This window comes from Rhodnius prolixus, unplaced genomic scaffold, assembly GCF_049639745.1.
Source record: "Rhodnius prolixus isolate KJV_2025 unplaced genomic scaffold, Rpr scaffold_8, whole genome shotgun sequence".
Taxonomy (NCBI): Eukaryota; Metazoa; Arthropoda; class Insecta; order Hemiptera; family Reduviidae; genus Rhodnius; species Rhodnius prolixus.
This window is the reverse complement of record NW_027411593.1, coordinates 28,837,511-28,861,513: the sequence shown is the minus strand read 5'-3', so window position 1 is coordinate 28,861,513 and position 24,003 is coordinate 28,837,511. Positions and strand designations below refer to the sequence as shown.

Sequence of the window (24,003 nt, the reverse complement as noted above, 5' to 3'; positions counted from 1 at the left end):
GAAAATGAAGAGAAATTATGTTTTCGTATAAGAAGAGGAACAAAAGAAATGTCTATCTTACATATAATAGAATAAAATTAAATTAAAAAATAATAATATAAATAAAAAATCCCCTAAGAGCACTAGAGACTCTTTTATTTTGAAGGCACGATTATTTCCATGTTATTTTCTTATTTATATATTTCTTTTTTAATGTTCACCAATAAATTTTGATACCCTCCAAATAATTTAATAAAAAAAATTAAAAATACATTTGAGTACTTATTTTTGGATGTTTATTTCAACATAAATCCCCTACCGTGACTGGTTTTCTACATAGCTTCTTGAGATCTATAAAACCATTTTAAATTGGCAGGAAATAAAAAAAAAATTAATAATACTAATAAAAAATAATGCTTATATTAGTATGGCACATTATGTGACGCAAAATTAGGAAGTTAAAAAAAAGGATTAAAGTTAAAAAAATCTTGGATTTTTTTATTCTTAAGCTTAATCCTAAAAATTAATAACTAGTCGATTTTTACAACTATTATTGTTTTTAACATCAGGTATTATATACAATTATGTTGTGGCAACCACCTATACAGAGAGATATTTGGGAGTTACAGATCTTATAATTTCAAATTTACTTCCTACTTTAAAAAAAACCATTTTTATTTTTTTGTTTAGTTTTTAACTGTAACGAAAAATACATTACTTTATGGAGTGAAAAAAAATGAAATAGAATGCTGATAGGTCTTAAGCGTTTTGAATTATTTGAATTTAGACAAAAATTATCACAATACTAGTAAAAAGAAAAAATAAAAGAAATACAAGCGTACCTATTTAAAGCTCACATACTTGCAAATGTTAAATTTCGAAAAGGGACGGAGAAAATAATATTTATGTTAGAAAAAACAAAAACTATTTTTGTTGTAAGTTAAATAAATAAATAAATAGATTGAATTTTATAATTAACTTTGCAGGAAATTTATTCGCATTAAGCTAAGCGACTCCAAAAGGCTAACCTACTTACAGTATTTCTACTTATTTTGGAAAATTATTAACTGTTATTCAGCAACTAGTTTATGCTTTTCTTTATTATTACTTAAAGCACAGTAATTGTTAGTTTTATAAAGCAAGCTACTTTTAGTAAAGCACGTTTACCTAAAATTAATTATATTTAATATTAAGAATTTATAGTAGTTTAGCCATATATAGCAAAATATATTTACACACACAAAGATCGCGATACAACTTATTTAAGATTCTAAAAATTCAGGAAGTATGAACAAGAGCCTAAGCGAAAAATAAAAAAATGTTTTATTAATCTATCTCCATTAAAAAAAAAGTGTAGGACGGTTTTAATATCTATCAATTTAAAATTTTTAAATAAACCTCTCTATTTTCAGTATATTGATTACATTCAAAATTTTCTAAGAAAAGTGAGTTATCTTAAGTATCCTTCATTGATTTTTCTAAATATTTTATTGACCATAGATTATTTGTAAACAGTGTAAAAAATTATAAAACCCTGTTATATAATCAGAGATATTAGAAATGCAAAATTATAATGATGTATCTCCCAGAAAATAGGTAGCTACCTCAGCCACAATTAGTAAATTAATCAAAACGATGCTCAACACGCAATGGGCCAGTCAACAAAGAGAATTTCTAAATGAAAAAAAACTTTCTTTTTTTTGTGACACAATAAATGAGAAGTATTGTCATCTATTTTCAACCCTATTTACATAACTACTCTTTGTAGAATCGAACGAATAAAGAAATAATTTTCTAGAATATTTGAATTAAAAAATAAACTTAACATTATATTTTCTTTACAATAGAAGTTGTGAACATTTTGCGGGTAATTTACATTATCTATCTGCTAACTGACGGTTTCAAATCGTTGTACTATTCATTCTAAAAATACTTATCTTTATTTCATTCGGCTCTAATAACCAGTTTCCTCAAGAAATAATTGAGAAGTAAACCTTTTCGAACACAAAAATCGAATAAAATTTAAGTAAAAGTGAAAAAATAAAATAAATAAATGATTACTTCTCAAAAACTTAAAAAGTATTGTAATGTTCAATCAAAAATATCCACAATCAAGTCATTGATATTTTTTTTTCTTTAAATCAAATTAGATATTGATATAAATGGAAGGACATACGTGGATGCAATAGTAACATACACAGTATGAAAATCTTTAGTGAACATTTATTCTAGAATTTTCCTATGTAACTTTATTTTTATTGAAACTTCTTTGTTTTATTCCATTTTTATAATAAAACTGCTCATTATAAACAAATTGTTTATATATTAACCGATTCGTTACAAAAGTTGACAGCAGGTAAATTTTACATTTAAATTTCATTTTTTAAAGTATGAAATCTTACAACCTATTAAAAAATCTCTAAACCATTTTAGAATAGCTCATAAAATGTCAAAACTATACGACAAATTAAAAAAAAATAAAACAAATTAGGAAGAATTTCTTCGTCGTTGACTGGACCATTTCTAATAATTTCTTTTGGAAATATACATATAAAGAAAAAAAAAAGAAAGAAAAAACAATACATATAAAGCAAGTTGTAATAAATTTTGGAGGATACCAGGTAATCATCTGAGATAAAATCTGTCATATTTAAAAAATGAATAAAAAAAAAAATAAAAGAAAGAAATTAGTTTAGTATATTGCATATATATATATATGGTGGTGTGTACGTGTGTTGAGAGTGTTTTTGAGAGACAGAGTGAGAGAGAGAGATTGTATGTCAAGAATGAAGAGAGACTTTTTAGGGTTTGAACTTGACGAGTGGTATGTTCTTAGTTGTAAGACACTTGTCACACACCCACTCAGCGTAGACCTCTGCTGTGAGCAGCTGATATGCTGCTTCTGTCAGACCCGTACATACTCTGCACATAAAAATTTACAGTTAAGATTACCAATATTCAAAGTTCACAGAAATAAGCTATCTATTCTAAACAATTATTCAGATAAAAATTGGTTGAGCGTTCCTAAATAATCGAAACCATGGCTACAAAAAGTTGAGAAATTTTGAAGTACCAAAAATCACTGGCTTTCATTTATACTCGTACGTAAATGAGAGAAAAGATAACCATTGTGTAGAATTTATATCTTTTCATAGCCTGATTTTATCTATCTCATCCCAAATAATATAGACAGACAGTTGAGATGGTTTAATCCAATTTGTGCAAGTTAAATGATAACATAAATCTGATAGTAGTTTTCAAGGACCAATTGTAGTTCACGATTCTGTTTTTTTTTAAAAAAGATTATTTTTGTTAGTAAAAGGTTTGCTAGAATGTATTAGCCTCTCAAAGATTAAATGAATTTTGAAACCGAGGGGAATTGAATGTGAAAAAAAAAAATCATCTTATAAGAGTTGTCGATTATATTATCAACCTAGAGTCTGTAGGTATCTACATTTTTTAAAAAAGTGACTACTGCTAAAATCTGGTTTTTGTTAATTAAAATACTAAAAAAAAATCTTTTTCCTCAAAAAACAAGGGGTTGAAAATACTATTTGTTATTTTTTATTTATTTTGGTAACTAATTCATTAATCTTAAGAAAAGAAAAATGATTGCCAATTTCTGTCAATTTTTATTATTATTATTTGCTTAACTGCTAAGCTTTCGACCTAGGGACTAGGTCAACTTCATGGCTTTGAAACATATTTATAGAATGTAAGTGAATTCTGTTTCACAAATGGGCACGTTCCTCCTATTAGAAGATAAGTTACATTACCTTAACAGAACCTCTAGTCAAGACAGAAGGCACAACAAACGCTCAGTAGAATCTGATTCTGTAAACATGTTTCAATAGTGCCTAGGTCAAAAGCTAGGCAATTATGCAAATAATAATAATAATAAAAATTATTACAGAAATTGGCCATAATATTTCTTCTCTTTGTTTATTCGTTGAACTACTGAATATGCAAAGCTACTAAGGTTTTGTATAATTAAAAAAGGCTCACCTATGAAACCAGAAATTACAACCAGATTCGCAAAGTATTGCTTGATCGTTGTCATGTACTTCTTTGTGACAAACACCACAAGGATATATTGGAGGGGCATTAGGATTCTGAGGATTAAAAACCATTGGCTGGTCCACCGGGTACACCTAGAAGAATTGCCAAAATTACTTGTACTGTTCCGAATCTAAGTTAGAAGAAAAGAGTATTTAATTCAAAAAATACCTTTCCTGCTGAAACAGGCATAGGCTTAGGTGGTGGATAACCATGAGGTGGATGTTGCATAGACATAGGATGTGGATGATGCATACTAGCCGGATGCATGTTCATTCCTTGTTGTTGTGGATGGGGATGATGTCCTTGATTAGGAGGTGGCTGCGGTACGTGTGGAGGGCCATGAGGTGGTGGTCCATGCGAAGGGCCTTGATGATTCATCATGGAGTTCTGCTGTCGACTTACAACTGGACCATTACTGTTACCACTGGGAGCATTTGCACTGGCACCCCCACTTTTACACATATCACTCTGCATGTTGCACTGTGGCATATTGTTCATATTTTGTTGCGCTGGAGCACTCCCATTGTTCATACACATTGGTGAATTTATTGGCCTCATATCACCGGGCATAATAGGCGAGGACATAGGTCCATGAGGGCCATTATTACTTAAAGGACTACCCATCACTGGTGAGACACAGTTCATTGAATGAGGTCCTCCTGGTGGGCCTGCCATCATTGGCGAACCTTTTCTAGATTGATGTCCCATACAGTCCAACAATGGGCTACCTACTGTAGGACTTCTATGAGACATTGGACTACCAGGAGTCGGACCAGTTCCGCCACCGCACATTCCCATAGGACCTCCTCCGCACATGGGACTACGCTGTCCCATCTGAGGAGGCCCACACATTCCCATCGGACTGATAGGAGGGCCGCAGCCCATTGGTGAACCAGCACCCATTGTACAAGAGGGGCCCATCATCATTTGCGGAGGCGGGGGACCACAGCCCATATGTCTTGCAGGTCCTCCTAGATGACCCATACTTCCTCCACTTGGCTGCTGAACTATAGGTGGACTATCATCAAAAGGATTTGATGCTACTATTGTGTCACCGTATCCTGAAACGAAATAAACTTAATTTTTATACATTCTACTCCTCATTTCATACAGCAAAAATCACGGGAAAAACATAATTTCAAATTTTATTTAAACTATTCTTTTTAAATTTACTTCAAGAAACTGTTGTTATAAATAATAATGAAGCAATGTCATAAAAACTGAACAATCAATATAGTGGCACCTCCGGATGATTTTCATCAAAACTGTAGATCAAATTAACAGACTATCCAAAAGCATTAATGTATTAAGCTGAAAGATATTTACAGAACACTTAAAAAATTAAAATTAAAATGTGAAATATGGATGTGAACCCTCATTCTAATTATTTCTTTATTGAAATAAACAACCTTTTAAACGAATTAAGTTGATTAAAGAAGGTGTGCAGAGTCCTTTAAACAAATGTTCCTGCACGCCCTAAATAAACTGTTCTACACTAAACCTAATGCTATAAGGTCAAAATACTTTTATAAAATTTCTTACTACCTTTATATAAGTCTAAATTTTTCTTCTAACTTTGAGATTTATTCAAATAGTACAATTTGTAAAAATAAAATGACACTTTGGAAGGAAACTTACCCCAACCCTCACAAAATTGCCCTACGATGTAATAACTGTTATAGATATTAGTGCATTTAACCTAAACTTGAAATTTAATGAAAGTTAACAGCCCTAGTATTAACAAAAATAAAGTTAAAATTATTTCAGTGGTGTTTTTCCAATTAATACTTTCAAACTCGAAATTTTATCCACACATCTTTTCATTAGTATGTAAATTAGAGGAGTTTATACTGACAAAATGTTACATTAGTGGGATAAGGCCACTTCCTTTCTCTCAGAAGTTCCCTTTATCAAAAATTTATAGAAATATGTTGCAAATAGAAGTTGTAGATCTGCACTTATGCAGATTATTATTATGCACTTATGTGTTCACACACAGGAATTTTCTTAAAACCAATATTCATTATCACGGAACCTCAAAACAGTAATTCAGGGGAGAAAAAAAATCGATATTTTTAATATTTTAAACCCAAAAATTTGAATGAGAAAAACGTTCACAAGAATTGTAATCTGTTGAATGATAAAATGACTATTTAGTAATAAAAAAGAAGTTTTTAATCAGTACAAAAATACCTAGAACCAAATTTTATAAAAAAGTTACTGTAATAGTGTAAGGGTGGGAAGATAAGTTAAGTAAAGATTTATCAAGCACGAGCGAAAGCTTATTTTGAAGTTTTTGAGGTCTAAGTATTTGTCATTTGTCTAAGTGGTGTGATTGAAGTTGTACTTGAAATGACTCCTCCATCTCTGCTATTTATTTTCTTCTGCCCCCTAACCGAATCATGTTGGAAACGAAAGAATCACAGAGACGTGGCAACAGTGGATGAAGTGCATCGTTCCTGAATTATTTAAAAAAAATTAATTATTTGCAATATTTATAATTACACAAGAGAAATTTTAAAAGATGCAATAGAACCTCCTCACGAAAGTCGAGCTCAGTATGCATTACAAATATTTATGGCGCAGATGACAGAGATTTGGGCTCTCGCTTAATGCAGAGAGCACGGTATCATATTAGCAGCTTGCATGCTACTTCTTAAGGCAAGACGGAATTCGTGCATTCGTCCTAGGTGTAAATTCAATTCCCTTGATGGTTGTTCTTGAAATAAATAAGATTCTCTTGCTTACATTTCGGAAATTTATTTCCACCTTCTAGGCTAAAGCAATTTTAAACATTGTTTTGCATACAAATTTCAAAAAACATATAATTTATAAAAGTACACCCAACAAATTTAACAAAGAGATCAGCTCAATCTAATCTGTCTAGAACAAATGAACTTTACAATTTAGTGATACAATAAGCCGGATACAATGGATATTTAAAAATCAATTTTGAAGTGTGGGAATACATTAACATATTCTGCTTAAAAATCTTTAAACATAAAAAACGCCTGAACTTTTTTCTTTTCAAGATAATGGCTTTAAATTAAACAAGCAAAATGTTTTTTGACTCAAAAAACGTACGATTCTAGATTCCAGAGTACATAATAATTAAAAACAAAAACACTGCAATCAGAAGTGTCAAAATGAAATTATTCAATCGTATTCAATTCCATAAAAAAATTATACTATTTTGGTTCAAAATAATCCTATTAGAATCCTATTGCAAAAATTTTATACAGAAATTTATGGAAATAATAATAATTTTTTTTAACTGCAATTTTCATTGCAGGTTTAATGTCATCCATCCATCTTCACAGATTGAATCTTTAATTTTTTTTTTTAACAGAATCAATTTCCACACGATCTAACTGAATGCGGGTAATATCGAATGAATCGGTTAGATAAGAGCAGTAAAATTGCCCGTGTTCAGTTAGTGGGAGTGATAACAGACAGAAGCATTATTAGTGGAATTCATTTCTGTTCATAAACCTGATCTTTCAAACTTGTTAGAAGAATGAATATTAGAAACAGGTCAGAATCTTAAAAAACAAGAATCACTGATATTGTCAAGTATTTGAGCATCTAATCATATGTTCCAAAATGTAACTACATTTTATGCATGTAATGGACTAAATAGAATAAAATTTCGAAATCTTGTCATGATCTTGTGCCTTTTTAAAAGGGCTAATTGTTCACGATGGAATAACATGACTATGCAGAAAAAATTAACAATTATGGCTCCACTATTTTGAATTTGATGTTCCGAGCAATTTTCTAATCACGATTTTCTGCCAATAAATTAAAATAAAAGTATGCAAGAAAAAATTAAATTAAGTTATAGATTTTATTTTATATCGAGACGTATTCAATTTATTTAGTTTTCACAATCGTTTGTCTTTATAAGATATAATATAACAACACTTTTAAAAGGTTTCACCAGGGCAAGAATTTATGAAACCCTGATCTAGGTTAAATGCCATGTAATTTGAATGATCAAAAGACAAGTTTCAATTATTTTTAACCGGATGGCCATTAAACATTAGGATTAAATTTGACAAATTTTGTTTCGTTTGTCAATGCATTCCTGTTTTTGTAATTCTGACCAGTTTCAAATTGTCATTCATCTTTAGTGATTGAATCTTTAAGTTGGTGAAGAGCAAGTTTATTTCTGCTTACAAAGCTTTGTCCGTTGGTATAAAGAATACAAGATTTCCTATTTAGTACGGTTTATTATTTATATTTCCTAAACTCTCAACTCCAACCTAAAAGGCTTTTTTAAATACGCTAACTTTATTTATTTTTAAGCGACGAGTATCACAAAACACCATGCTAAAGTAAACTTTATTTGAAAAAATATCAACTTCTTCATCGTTTTAAAATAAACCTGAGGCGTTATTTCATTCTAAACATGCTTCTAGCACAAATAAGAAGATATATTTAAATAATTAAACGAACCAGTAGGTGGCGGAGGAAGGAGATCTTGTAAAACGGGAGGAGGTTGTTGATTGGCAAGATTGGCTGCATTATTATTAGAAGTTCTTCTTTTCTTCTTAGGAGGCGGAGGTTCTGGATTTGTTACCATAGGGGGCTTGAATTCTCCCATACCCATCCTACGATGTCATAAAAAAATATTGTTTAAAAAATGGACTATTTTATACATCATCAAAAAACACAAGCAAATGAGCTCATCAACATTTACAACAAAAATCTTCATAAATAACCATCTCTTTCAAACAGCATTACACATTATAAACAACTTTTATTTTAGAAGAGACATGCATTTATGTAAAATATTTACCCGCAGTTCATTTTTTCATCTGGAAAAAATGGTGCCCGAGGCATATGCGGATGAGGATCTACTCCTGGACAAGGAGGGTAGTACATTTGATTACGCCCCCTTGGCATGCTAAATAAACAAACATTGCAATAACAGTTACTTATATCTAAATAAAAAGCTTTCATAACTTTTGAACTTTAATTAAATATTGACTGTAACGAATTTTTTTATAACAAGGCAACTTCACTGATGAATTCTTTTGTCAAATGACAAGCAATAAGAAAGAAAACTCTTGTGAAAAATCATTAAGCGTACACTTTCAAAATTTATAATTTGCTTTGTTATTATAAAAAGATATTTTTTTAGAGATATCTTTTTGAACTAGCCGTTAAGGGCGATGTAGAAAAATTCGTTTATAGAAATTCAAATTACCTCACAAAGGGTGCCATCCCTCCGATGTTGTGGCTCATTTCCTTCACGTTCTTCTCATCGCCCAGCAAAATAACAATCGCTCCTCTTCGATTGCATTGGGCGGCTTTTTATGACCACGTCCTATCAGATATTTATGTGAGGTAATGGTTAGTTTCGGGTAAACGAAACATTAAGTTTTGCATTTTTTCCAATATGAGGTAAATTTTATTTTAACTAAGATTATTAAAGAAATTATATCAAGTCAATATGCCATGATTTATAGGCTAAGAAAACTATAGGTTGAGTTAGAATTTTCTTTAAAACTTACATATATCAATTAGAGGCCCTACCATTTTAAGGGCCTAACTTGGAATAATGTATTTATATTCCATAAATGGCCTTGCGCTGATTATGCTTGATATTCCAGACCCACCGAACTTAAATGACATGTTGTCCTTCCCAGTTCATGGAACCCATTCTCACACACATGACGGGTGCGTCGATAGTATTTTTAACAATTTCTTCTCATTTAAGATTGTTACACTTCACTGTTACGATAAACAAATATATATATAATGGCACAACAGATAATTTCTAATTTTGGTAACACTGTAAAGACAAATCAAAGAGAAAAATACTTGGCTAGCGGCTTGATATTTTTGACTATAAACAGCACCATAGAAGAATGAAGTAACCTATGGAACAACAGCACTTAATTTTCTATACAGGAAATCAAATCTTCTTCCTTGTCATGAAATACTTAGTAATAAAAGTTATTTTTTAAAAACTGTTAATGCCTACAATTCAAATCAACAAATTAAAATAAAAATATGTTAGCAACCCGTAAATGAAAAATAAGATACCTCTTTGCACATTCCTGGGCATAGCGCTCCTCGTTAGGCCAGTGGCGAGTTCACGAACTAGGATCGAAATCTAAATGGGCTTTTTACTTTTGATTTTCATATCTTTGTGACTTAAATTGATTTAAAAATAATAAACAAAATGAACCGTGTAATTGTGTGGTCAAATGCAATTTTTAAATAAAATCTTGTTTGTAAAGACAATTACTAATATTTTGATAGGATTTGTGTACAAATAATTAAGTAAAATATGAAAATTATGCAATAAACAAAAAAAGAAATTGAATTCTAAAGCATTTATAACATGTAATTGACCCGAAAGCGTGCCCGATTTATGTGTAATAAATGTTCACACAACTTGGTTCATATATGGCTGCCGTCCAGTTCTTCCTCATATAAAAATAAAATAAAAGTAAGAAGTTATTGCCTCCTGTCCACCTTCTCTGCAGCCTCTTCCCCCACCTAACTTATTCATACTCCTATTAGATATTCATTATTGGAGGAAATTTCTTTTTACTCTGCAGTATAAAATATAATTCAGTGTTTAGAAATAGAGATTAGAAATTAAGTTCTAAATTTAGATTATTCTTGAATAACATTTATAATTAAATGTCAAAAAACTCACCATACCATTACTACAGAAGAAATTTCTTTATTTAAAAAATTGCAAAGCCATTCTCAAATTTTAATTCGACTAATTCAGCTAATCATCAAGAGGCAAATAACATTTTTTGATGTAAATTGTAATAAAATATCCCATAAAAATGGTAGTAGTTTAAGATTTTGTAAGGAAACGCTAAGAATTCAGATTTACTTTAATGTAATTAAGAAAATTAATTAAAAGTAGAATTTTAGGGAATAAGAAATGATTAGCTCAATTATTAGTGAACAGGACTCTCATTTGAAGATACCATGTGCAAGTCCAGTTGTCTATCCTAATCCTTTTCTCTGGGTACTGGCTTAATGTCGGCGAGGTCCTTAACGGACGTAAACTAACCAGAAGATAGCAGTGACTAAAAAAAGCTCAGGGCGCCAGTAACGTCAGATGCAGCCGCGCCTTGATTAAAAATAAATAAGTAATGAAAGTGCTGCAGCAATATCAGATAGTTTTTGTTCAAACTCTTCTCTCAATTCCTGCTTCATTATACATTCTTTATCAACAAATTGAAGGCAGATATTATGGGTCAATTATTTGGGAATCTACAAAATTTCTTTGTCAATAGTAGCAACGCTTCGCAGTAACTGTTGTTAATGAGCAATAATTACTAAAAAACAATTCAATCGATTCAGCCAAATATGACATTTGCCTCTTTACCCTTTGTTTGTTTATTTACTATTTTTTTTTTTTTTAAGAAAATCATAATTTCACTTGGAAGATCTTCTTGCTAAATTAAACAGTAGGTTCAAATTTTATTTTTTTTAAAATTATTTAGATCTTGTTTGAGGGACCCCAAGGCATGAAGAGAATCATCAAGAAATTGCGTCAGGGCCATTCACATGGATGTTTTAAAGACTAGTAGTTTAGAGGAGTAAAACATTCAGGTGATTTCTATAATATGAGTAATTGAATAAGTGCAGTAGCATAGAGACATACCATGTAACCATGTAACCCCCTGAAGAATCAGACTCTTTGAAAAATGTAAAAAAGTGTACATTTGCACATAGCACATGTAGACTTCAAAAAAGGCTTTCGAAGAAGTGCGTAGGGAAAGAATTGGAGAAACTTGTGGAAGGCCCCATTCTTGTCATAATGAACATGTTCGAAGGACATGTACGAAGCAGAGTAAGCAATCAAATCTTTCACGGTCTTAAGCCGGGAATGGCTCCTACAATGTTTAAAATGTTTCTGGAGACGATTATAGATAGATGGTATAAGATAGACAAGAAATTAGCTAGTCAATTGCTATTGGTTCATAATTAACTTAAATTTTTGACTCTACCTTTTAAAAACATAGATTTCGCATCGTAATAATATCTGTCAGAAAGGTACGGTTTAATAGTGCTGGTCCATTATAAACTTAATTCTGAATTCTTAGAACTAATCAACTACTTCAAGAAATAGTCAGCTGGAAAAACCATTTGCACCTAATTGTTCTCTTAACTGTTCTGAGTGTGCTGCTATATATTCTTCTGCATTTAAGAGAAATATTTAATTATAAAGGAACAATATTTGGTTGTTTGGAGAGAATCTGTGTAGATAATTATTTAAAAAATGAAAAAGTAATTAAATTTAGTAGCAATTTTATTAAGAAATTAACAACTAATAAGTATTTAATTCTACTTAATTTATGCAAATAAAATAAATTTACAGAATCATTTACAATTTAAAATATATGTACAGGTTTATAAATCAAATATATAAAAAAATAAATGGCATAAAATTTGCCTTTTTTTAAAAATAGAAATAAAAAGAGGCCATATCTTTCTAATATATACATAATATTTTACATTTGGTCTAGAATTCATATGATAACGTAGTTATATGGTTGTACTGATCACAATCCAAAAATAAAAAAGGGCAACATAAACAAATTCAAATACTTTGGCTTAGGTGCCACTATAAAACTGTGCATTAAACATTTCGACTATTTTAGTATTTTTTCTCGAACACGGCTCCAACGATTCTTCCTTAAACTTGGTATAATAATTAAATACAAGAAGACCATCTACGATTTTCTTTACATACTTCTAGGTTATCAACATTCATTTGCAATATTAAAAAAAAACAAAAACAATTGTTCAGCGGAGTTTTAAAGCAAGGGATAAAGTGCTTACACTCTTCTACTTTCAGGGTATAATATGGCTCCAGCACCAGTCTAATGAATGAAAGGTTTAACCAAAATTATTAGCTGGAAAAATAACTGGCCATCGGAAGTCAGGATGTGAGCAATGGCATTTTTCCTACAATTTTCTAGGAACGTCAAATGATTATATTTGAACTTGGACTAAACATAAGTTAGACCCTTTAATTTCTCAGAGAATATTGATTTTAGTGACGTTCTAGGAGAGCTGTGAAGTCACGAATTCTTCAAGTTATTGTGAACATACATGTAATGTATAAGCCAACTATTGGTATATACTATTTTTCAAGGAAATTTTACTTAATATCAGTAAGGGAGTCTGTCAATAGAGATTTTTCCAATTTTTTAAATTTTTTTTCTGTTTTTACTCAACTTATACTTTCATATTAATTTACATTTTCAAAAATATATTAATACTTTGTTTTCTGCCTCAAAAATAATGTATTTAGACATTCAAGTGACCTCTTTCCCTCCTTTTTTTTAAAAAAATGAAAAAGCTGCACACTGTATAGCTTTGTTCTAACAATGTTTTCCCCTCAAAGATACAATTTCTGAACGTCTGAGTTTCTGAGGTTGCCATTACACAAGTGTACATATTTCTGGCGGGGTTGGAGTATTACTAATATCAAGAGACGTGTGAGGCATTGGTGCTGGGCTAATACTGCCACTGTTATTGTGCACTACAGAAGTATGACTCAATATTCTTGGCGAATGATCTTGTAATTCATGCTGTTCTTGAAGAGCCATCCTCTGTTGTTGGGCAAGAGCTCGTACTGCATTTGTCTTCTCCTTTAAAAAAAGAAAATAAAAGATTAGTTGTATACACACACAAATTATCATTATTAAATTAATATGCTTTATGCTAGTAAACTTAAATATCAGCAAGAAGCAAATATTTCTAGAAAATCAGGAGATCCTTCGCTAAAGGACTTTGTTTAGTAACAAAACTTTGACCTGTTGTTAATCATGAAGGTCCTAATTTTTTTTCTTTAAATTTTGATCTAAATTATCACGACGACAGAGAGTAATATTCTCTAGAAAAGGAAATTATTATCATCCTATAATAAATAAAATAATAACAAAAGTAAAAAAACCTTGGAAAGATTCATTATTTTAAAATGTTGACTGATGTTAGGATTAAATATCAACAAAAAATTTTCCTTTAATGGAAAGGGACCAAAATTAGGGTTTAAAGTCAGTATAGATTACGAAATACGATACACATTAAAGAAACAAATCAAAATTCTTACTTTCTGCCATATGAAAACATTATGAACCATTGCACAACCACAAAAAATAATGCCAAGTCCAATCAATACGCTTGTAATTACAGCTGGAGTGGAATGGAACTGTATGAATGTATACAATATTATGCCTAGAACAATAAATATAAAATAATATAATTTATATACATATGCTTTAACAGTAATAGTTATTTTGTGAATTATACTTAATGAAAGAAATTTTATAATAGTGGGTTATTTTTCAAGAGCAATAATAATAATTGCCATTAATAATTGACAAGATCTAAATTCGAATTAAAAATAAAACCAAGACTATTGTCTTTAATCAAAATCGCATACTCAGCCAAGGAAAATTACTCAGATAGATTTTTACCTAATTTAAGTCTTAAAAACATAAATGAGTAATAGCACTTGACTTCCTGAGCAATGTATTAAATTGTAACAAGATTAAATCCTAGATTATATGTTCTATATTAACTTTTATGATCTCTGAGCAGTAAAAATGAGTTAAATAAATAAATGATTAAGATACCTGTTAAAAATACGGGTATTGATACGAAAAAACCACCTACAGCACAAACTCTTGTAAATGCAGATTTTTTCAGGTACTTATTTGTTCTGAAATAAAACAATAAATAAAATTAGAAAACTCATTACGAGAAATATTAATAAATATATATTAACATTATTTTATACTTTAAACATTGTTTAGGATTATTATATATGTGCCAATCTTTTGCAGGTATTACTCTCAAAAGCGTAGATTCCTTCCTCACCAATGAAGGCTTCTCATCAAAGTCCTTCGGTTCTTAAAATTAACTGAATCTAGTAATCATAATTTGCAAGCTTGCTAGTAGAGCTGTCTCGGTTTTCTTAGTGAATGAAGACTCTTAAGATTGATTACTCTTCGCTTATAACCTCAGCAGCACAAAATGAACTGTAATGAACTGAAATGACTGTGTCCAAGATTCTTTATGTCTCAAGACTGCGTCAAGATTCCCTAGGTTTACCAAGGGCTGTATCCTCTTGGTAAGGGTTTCATACTTACTTCTGTCTTGGAGATGTCTGAGAACCTCATGGAGTTAGTCATAAGCCTAGTGTAATTAGTTACTAATGACTATCAATGCTTATTTACAGATAAATCAGTAACGTTCCTTAATTATTAAGTAAACTTCTTCTCAGAAGCATCATTAACAATGTGATAATTGTATCCTAAATGAAAGATTAGTGTAGAAATGCATTTACTTCTAAAAATAAAACGCTGGATAAATTCTGTGTGCGCCTGTATATACACATTTGTGTGTGTTCATGAGATTAAGAGAGGATGGAAATAGCATAGCTCAAAATCGGAAAATCACTGGTTTGATTGGCCTTTTTATTAAATTAAATTAAATTGCAGGAAGGAATAATTGAAATCTTTGAAAATTGATTCTAGATGTTTCTCGGAGATGTCACTTCAGCAGTTAATCTTTGATCACCCACCGATGAAAGAATCGCAATAAGGGAAATTCATGTGGGTTTTCACACCAGTTTTACCCCGTTAATTTATGAAGCATGAAAACACACATATTTACTATGTGGTAACATTAATCACAATGACGTCAGTAAAGTCTATTTCTTGTAGTGGGGAGTAAGATGACCTTGCTAAAGGCCAGCTCCCCCCCTCTCTTTGAGAGGTAGGTAAGCCGTTGGCATGTTGCGCTCCAACGGATGAAGATTCCTGGCATTCAAGACATTGGTCCTACGTGCAGTAGCGTTCTTTTCTCTGTACTTAATGTTGGTGCACTACAGATATATACAGTGTACATTGTTAACATGTTTCTTCACAATATCACGTACATAACGTACACATAAGGCTCCGACAAAATTATTGTCCCAGGGATCTTCCATCTAGAACCCACCTAATTTCCGTACCCAAAATTTGGAAAAATCCTCCCCAAAAAAAGATTTATTTTTGTTGTAAAGTAGTAAATCAAACAATCGAAAGGGTAATTAAAAAAAAGTACACTTTTTTCTCAAAGAACCACCATAAAAAAGTTTCTTAGAAAAATGTTACACATGAAAGTAATAGGCCTTCATGTCTGCAATTAGTACACCTTGTTAAAAGAAAATTTTCAATTAAAGTTAGAATTTTTTTTGTGAAAAAATATCACAAGATAAAATCGATTCGGTAAAAATGACACGACTAGTTGACTGATTTTGTGGAAAGCTTGTAGTCCAGGTCCCATGATGGAACCTACCATGGCGGTTTGGATTGTGGATGCGTATTGCAGACTCTTAGGAAGGGCTGATGTGGTGGTTAGAAGCTTCTTCCCCGGCTGAAATCCCTAATTTGGCAGGAGGTCGTTAAACATCGACTGAATTTCTTGCTTACCTTTCTAGAGTTTAGCAATTTTTTTTAATAACATGTAAGCACTTTGTTCCTTAACACAATGTATTAAAAAAAAGTATTAAAGCCTTTATCTAACGTTTTCACATTAAACATTACAATACATCTCTATATTTTTATAACTAAAAAACTATTAAAATAAGTTCAATATAAAACTTTCGCGATAAGCAAATAATCTGCGACTAATTTATTACATTATACTCTGGTCAAAAGCGAAAAAGGGGAAAGTCAAGCGTGAACAAAAGTTGGCTAACCAAGTACTCGCAACACATTACCTTGTTTTAGTTATAAAAAAAATCTTTTCTTTCTTGGTATAACTTACACAAACAAAATTCCGTCACCAAATATTTTTACTATTATTAAAAATAAATGATGGTTTTGGTTTTCGACCGTTATTAGATTATCTTAAGGAAATTATTGATTTAAGGTCAATAAATATTGTAAACTAATTTCTTTTTTCACACCGACGTTTCGGTAAATATGTATATTACCTACTTACTTCAGGGTATTATAAAATTTGTGAAGTTTAATGTTTAGCTACATTATCATAACTGTTGAACTGTTATTAATTTTATAATATCCTGAAGAAGGTAATATATGTGTTTAACGAAATGCTGGTGTGAAAAAAGAATATTCATTGTAAATCCTCAATAATTCCCCTAGGATAATTAAAATTAAAGAAAAAGAAAAGTAGCTTTTCTTAATAAGGAGGAACATTTTCATTTAGTGAAGGTATTCCCTGGAACATTTCCCAGTTACTTTCAATTTTAAAAGTTCCATTGAAAAGTTTTTATTAAAAGTTGTAGGTGGTATATTTAAACAGTTAACAAAAAATGTGATTTATGACGTCAGCGACCCGCTTACTTATGCTAACAGAAACTAAGGAAACACTAATGCTAAGAAAATGCATTAATTAAAGATGAAAAAAATAAAATAAATTGTCAGATTACAAAACCCACATTCAAGGGTTCTACCAGTCTCAGGCTACAAGAATCATATCACCGTTAACATCGATCACTTTAAACTTAGGGACATTATTTATTTTCTGTATTTGTGCGCACCTGATGCGGTTATATTAATGTATATATATTGCTTGTAGAAACAGATCCAGTCAATACTTTGATGCACATTGATAATAAAGCTTCATATTATTCTTTAAAAAAATTGACATTAACCAAGTATGAATAAATAATTTAGGATTTTTAAATTCTTCGTTACTTTCAGTAATGTTTTTTTTAGTTGTTTTTTCTTTCCTTTAAACTGTAATAGCAGCTGATACAGTTTTTTTTGGGATTATGTGAGTGCAGCACTGCAACCTTCAGATTTGTTGTGCTCTTGGAACAGTTTTCAGATATAAACGCAATATAAATTACGGAGCTATGTATGAATAAACTTTCTGACTTCAGGAGTACCATCAACAGTGAGGAAACCATGCAAAAGAGAAAGTTACAGCTGTAAGAGAACGTAAAACTGAATAAATAAAAATACAACTAACACACTTTAATCTTATACAGTTTCCAATATTTAATCAAGCAAGCAAAAAATTCTAATAAAATTAGTTAAAGAAGAAAAATTTAAATTTAAAAGAATAAACAAATGTGAAAATATTGTAATAGGCCAGGTAAAAATATAGTGAACCGCTTGGACGGATTAAAAGTAGATGGTGCTGAAAGTTGGTGGTTCGGCAGTCAACATGGTCGCCAGAAAAGAGAAAACAAAACAAAAAAAATTAGAAGAATGTAAAAGTTGAAGTTGTGTGTATAATAAATTGGCCACTCACAAAGCCAACATTAATGAGTTAGCATATTCACAGTAAGTTTCGTTATGCAAATCAAAGGATATAATCGACATACCAATGTTAGAACCTTAAAAATTCATAGTATGAATCACCTCTAGTTTTGGAATTTTATAGAGTGGAGCTAACTTTATAATAATCAGTTACATAGTTACAAAGAGTAGTAACAATAATTTTTTCGCTTGGTGAGAATATTGACCAACTACATCTCTGATGATGTAATCTAATTCATTTCATCGGCAATGTTTTGTTGCAAAATGTGAACAAAATTGAAGTAGTTCTGCTTTTCTTCAATAGTTACTCTGAGTGAAATGGTGTTGAAAGTTTTGTTGAGCAACAATACACAAGAAAAAAATAAAAAAAGGTAACACATTTAAAGGAACTGGCGTGAAGCCTCAATGACGGTCCGATTTTTGATATCTAGTCTTCATTGGAAGATTCTTCCAATAACAAATCAACAACTTCAACTATTATTATTAAAAATGTCAATTAGGTCATCAAACTAACCTCAACATCAAAGGCATTCCAAACATTTTGAGCACCAATGAAAATCACGCTATTTCTCAACTCCCCGGCCCAATTGAATAGCATAACGGAATTATCAATATGCAGGATCAATGCACTATAGGCTATAGGCCATTTAGAGCGCACACTCTCTCGCTGAGATTCCTGAGATTTTCACCCGGAACATGCGTGAAAGGAAAATATTTTCATTCTAATATTCACAAATTTCAAGTCGAAATAAAAAGGATGCCGAAGAAGTATGCACATTGGTTAACTCAATATACTTTTTAGGAATTTGTAAATGGTAATTTCCTGCAAGATTTGCATAAGTTATACTCCAGATATCTTTAGTATAACTCAACAGAAATTAAATAACGTACAAATATTTGCCTCCCAGGCTATATTTTTACGAAATTTATTCTCTGGCATAGCCATGAAACCCCAGCGGACAAAATCTTCCGCAACTTTTCGGAATTTACATGAAATATGTTATATAAAGTTAGGGCGCAACATCTAGTAGTTTTTTTTGTTTTTTAATAATAATAAATTTATTTCCAAAAGTACGATTTTGAAAGTTGTGAAAAAAATACCTATCTACGGCTGCTATCATTTTGAATTTTTCTCAAAACATGTTCCAGCCAAACATTCCTTTAGATTTGGGAATAGGTGAAAGACAGAGTGTACCAAATCTGCTAAATAGGGCAGAAGTAGCAACAATTCTTGTACTTTGAATTTCTCAGTTTTTTTTTCTAAGCTGAAGCACCTTTATTGTCAGATTTATAGTCCTGATAGAAAATTATTTAAACCAAGGCCACAGCTAAGGTCCACTAGATCCATAAGATTTGCTTATTACTATAATTTTGCAAATCTTCAACTTTATGAAAATCAGTAAGTGAATTATTGTGACTCATTAAAAATGAACATAAAGTACTTAGATTTTTAACTTTGATGATTAGCTCATTGTCCATTTTATAAAATCTTGGACCAACAGGAAATAGTTGACCAGTGACTGATCATTTAATTGTCTCCGCAACTTTATATTAACGTCAAATAAAATTTATAAGAGCTATATCTTACCTCTGACCATCTGGAGAATCTCTAACAAGTTTGACAGCAAACAGAAATTGAACTGCGCAAACTAATAAACAGCATAGATTTAGAGACAAGGAAAAAGCGCAAAGTGCTAAAGTCACTTCATACACTAATACGTATTCTTCCGGCGATATCACAGTCACTTGGTCCGATCTGAGAAAATCTTTAACATCGGCCGCCGTCACCGGTGAGATCTTCAACATGAAGATTAATGACAATAATGCTAATAATAAAGACACTAAACACAATAGTCCCAATGAGGTCAGCATTTCCCTAACGCCGGGATTTTTCTGTACTGTTGTCATTTTGGAATTATTTATTTGCGAATGTTGATTTGTTTGTGGCGCCGTCGAACTCATTCTTGATATATTTAGACCACCATTAGCTATCCTGGTTGTTGGTACACTAGCAATACCTAATGGGCTAACACTACTTGAATTACCACCTAAAGAATGTTTAGATGTACTCAATGTTGAAATATTTAATCCTGTATGATTATTATTATATGAATGCATTAGTCTTGGTGTTAATGCTTCTACGTAGGATGAATTTGGAGGCGGTGCAGGCGGTCGCGCTATGTGAAGACCACCGTTAGCCAATCCTAGAGGACTTATACTGGCCGAAGTGCCTAAAGAATGTTTAGAATTACTTAAAGTTGATGTGTTCGAATATGGATTTCCAAAAGATCTATTATGATTAGATGTATTTGATAAATTCAAATGTGGGTTGCCATTACTATGATATGAATGGTTTAATGGAGGTGGTGATCTAAAACTTCGTAATGCTCCGTTAGGTGGTGGCAGTTCAGTCATTCGTATATCATATCCCCTAGGATCTTGTGATATTGTGTGTCGGCTTAGCCCATTGCTAGCCGACACCGTGTGTTTCAACATTTTCCTGATATTCTCAAGGTCCTGGACTCAAGCTATTACTGATAAAAAGTACTTCCATTTTTGTTACGTTCTTGTATTCATTCCAGTTATAATAAACTTGTGTATTTTAACACAAAAAATTTCTCCTCTTTGATGATAAGTCTTCAATTTTAAAAAATCCATTTTCGTTTTTCAAGTTTCTTTATTCATCGTTGTAAATAAAAATATTTTTTCATTAAAATTCTTGTCTTCAGCATGAACGTACACACCACCTGAAACAAAGAACAAAAGTCAATTAATGTACGCATATAAGACTATATTAAGTGCCTTTTTAATCACAAAACTTTTTTTATAACTAGGTAACGGGAATTTTTAAATCGTGGGATCTGTTTGATGGAATAAATCTAGCCTAGCAGTCAATAGCGTGTGAGCGCAATTCAGGTTGTAATATAGAAGAAGAAACGGTCGTCTGTTTCAGCGAATGGAGAACACTACAACAGAGTGACCTTTTACTCAAGACATTCTCTTCAATATGTGATAAGAACTATGCACGTACGTTAGCTATATATGTAAGTATGCAATTTCAAATTCAAAATTAAGTGACTATGCAATTTCTTGGACTCTGGTTTGAATTGTTATTTTGTTAGCACACTTTTTAACCAACTACCAAGTAAACAAAAATTGAAGTACGATTGAATTACAACATTATGTCATCTTAAATTGTGATAACCTCAAATGTAATTAATGCTGGCAAATATATATCACACCTCCCTGAAGATGATCTAGTCCCTAGATTAAAAGTTTTACAAAAATAAATAAAATAGACTGAAATTGGCAATAGCTTCTCTACACCCTCGGATAGATTCAATAAAAAAAAAAAAAAAAGTTGCTAGTACTCTACAAAAATTATTATTCTGCAGTAAAATGATTTTGTTTAAAAACTTTTAAGAGACTACAATAATTAGTAATAACATATAATCGACTTCAGGTTAACACAAGAGAACTGAAAACAATTTAGAATATATAAATTGGAATTAATTAGGAACGTGTAGTTATCTACAAGTGCACATTAGCAGTGCAAACAACTAACTATGCGAGCAAAGACGGAGGCCGAGTGTGGTATAAAAAAACCGACCACAAGAACAACAAGTCCGATTAGGCTAGCGAGCAATTACATGTCCAGATTTAGCTTTAAGAATGAAGGTGGTTGACATCTTTATCTAACTTATGTGTGATTGTTCGAGGAAGTGCTTAAATAAGAAAAGTAAATTCTTATTAAAAAGAAATAAAGAAGATTATTTAGAACATTTAAATCTGATATTTCAGCTTTAATTATAATTAAATGGTGTATTTTTTTTTATTTTACAGCTATTTAGGTAAATATTTTGCATTTCTACATCAATAAAAGGAAATTATCCTGCAGATAAATATGTAATCACTATTTCTTTGTCTCTGTGCATAAATATTTATATTAGATAGATTTATTGTTGGAAAAATTGTACGTGACCTGTCCACAAGTTCAAGAAATTCAATCGTTTTCAAGAAAAAGAAGGCGAAAACTGCTGTCATTCTAAAAGTACAATCTTTGACAGTTTCTTTAATCTTCTAATTTACTAAAAAAGGTCACGGTTGGTGATAACCCAACGCATCGTAGACGCCTGAGTTGAATTCTGACAAGAAAAAGTTGGTTCTGATAGAATATAAGCTGTTATATGAAACCTCTATGTATGTGCAGCATTCTGGACTATTTCACCTTTTACCTGTCCAATCAATTAACATTTATCGTGCGATATGTTTCACAACTTCAGTAAGTAAGACGTTATAAACGATAATCGCAATATGCTGGATAACTTCAGTCGGTACGTTGATCAGAACGATAATCAAATCACGTTGTACAACTTCAGTCGATGAGACGTTTTATACGTGTAGCACTGATATATTATAATGGAGTAATACTGATAAAACTATAAAACAACGTACGACAATGTCTTGCCGTCTAACAGCATGGAGCTGCCACAGAATACGATAAATCGGGTCGTGTGGAGGCATGTTTGTTGGGAGGTTTTTCAATGGGAGGTTATGTTTTTGATTTGTCTTTTCTCCCTATAATAAGTAAATAAAGTACAATTTAAATTAAATATAATTAACTTTTCAAAGAAAAAAAAGACTTACCATTAAGGATGTGACAAGATGGATTCACAACTGAACTTATGTTTACCTAATAGGCTTTAGTTTAGAGGTTAGGAAATTTTGGTACATAAATAACAGTTAGCGACCGTCAGAACTATCCAATCAATCGTACGACACAACATAAAATATGCGGGACGTTTTAGCCTCCCGCCTCTCACAAAGAAAGATAGATCTGTAATCAGACAAGGTAGAACTAAATTGCTACAATAAATTCCCAGTAGTCCAACAAATGGTACAAATCTGAGCTTGTATAGGTAAATTTTAAAATTTAAAGGATGCTAAAATTAACAACAAGAACGTACAGTAACCCTTACGAGAGGGTAAGATGTTAGCAAAACAGAAATCTTTGAAAGTGAATTTGTAAACATCGCCGATACTGGTGAGATGTTGGCGCCAAAACAACTAAAATGACCTTGAACAAGACCGGTCCATAAGCGAACTGAGTTGTTCTCCACATAATAATCCTAAACGATTTTTATTTTTATTTATTTATTTTATTTTTTTGGTAAGATAAGTCTTGGCAAGAATGGTGTTTCTTCCTTTGCATATACTTGTAGAGTAAACTTTTACTAAGCATTGACCACAGAAGATTTAATCGAAACAGTTATGATGCTACTTTAAATCTGGACATGAAAACGAGTCCATAACAGAAGTCTAGCAAATGATTGTATCCGCTCTTCTGATGGAATTTTTAGTCTTAAATTTGCTTACCATTTTGATTAGGAAAAGAAGTGGTAACTTGTAATTCTCAATCTTTCTTCTCAAACTAACTTCTTACAATTTTATTAAATAAAATCTGGTGAGAAAACACAACTAAATTTATCACAGTTTTTAAATATAATTACCAATTAATTAAATTCAACAATAAGGCAATAATAATTTTCTTTAACTAGCAAATTTTTATGAATATAACAGCCTTCCGCGAAGCCAAGATTTATGGCGGTCCTAGGACCGATTTTCGATATTTATCCTTTGTCGACCTTATCGATGGACACCTGATTGGTCGTAAAGCGCCTCTAAAAAAAAT

General features: G+C 31.2%; 2 protein-coding genes across 12 annotated transcripts in view; both read right to left on the bottom strand.

Annotated features, from left to right (window-relative positions):
* Positions 1-2,554: 2,554 nt before the first annotated feature.
* Positions 2,555-10,425, bottom strand: pygo (pygopus family PHD finger). 3 transcript variants are annotated; one of them, XM_074122189.1, is made up of 7 exons: positions 9,558-9,909; positions 9,251-9,370; positions 8,840-8,947; positions 8,497-8,651; positions 4,207-5,099; positions 3,985-4,130; positions 2,555-2,901 (listed from the first exon to the last, which is right to left on the bottom strand). In XM_074122189.1, the coding sequence occupies exons 2-7, from the start codon at positions 9,286-9,288 to the stop codon at positions 2,781-2,783; spliced, it is 1,461 nt and encodes a 486-aa protein (XP_073978290.1). In that variant the 5' UTR covers positions 9,289-9,370; positions 9,558-9,909; the 3' UTR covers positions 2,555-2,780. The 3 variants fall into 3 exon arrangements, with proteins under 3 accessions (XP_073978290.1, XP_073978292.1, XP_073978291.1); XM_074122191.1 differs by having other exon boundaries at positions 9,580-9,721; XM_074122190.1 differs by having other exon boundaries at positions 9,251-10,425.
* A 1,888-nt stretch (positions 10,426-12,313) lies between these two features.
* The window catches only part of LOC141451098 (uncharacterized), a 34,956-nt gene continuing 23,266 nt past the window's right edge, over positions 12,314-24,003 (bottom strand). For 4 of the 9 annotated variants that reach the window (XM_074122178.1, XM_074122171.1, XM_074122176.1 and 1 more), the window contains 4 exons: positions 19,900-21,058; positions 14,667-14,752; positions 14,141-14,265; positions 12,314-13,679 (listed from right to left, as the gene is read on the bottom strand). In XM_074122178.1, the coding sequence (XP_073978279.1) occupies positions 13,470-13,679; positions 14,141-14,265; positions 14,667-14,752; positions 19,900-20,807 (1,329 nt within the window). In that variant the 5' untranslated portion in view covers positions 20,808-21,058 and the 3' untranslated portion in view covers positions 12,314-13,469. Of the gene's footprint in view, positions 13,680-14,140; positions 14,266-14,666; positions 14,753-19,899; positions 21,059-22,958; positions 23,149-23,687; positions 23,993-24,003 lie in introns of all 9 variants that reach the window. The other 5 variants (XM_074122172.1, XM_074122175.1, XM_074122173.1 and 2 more) reach the window with 4 other exon arrangements.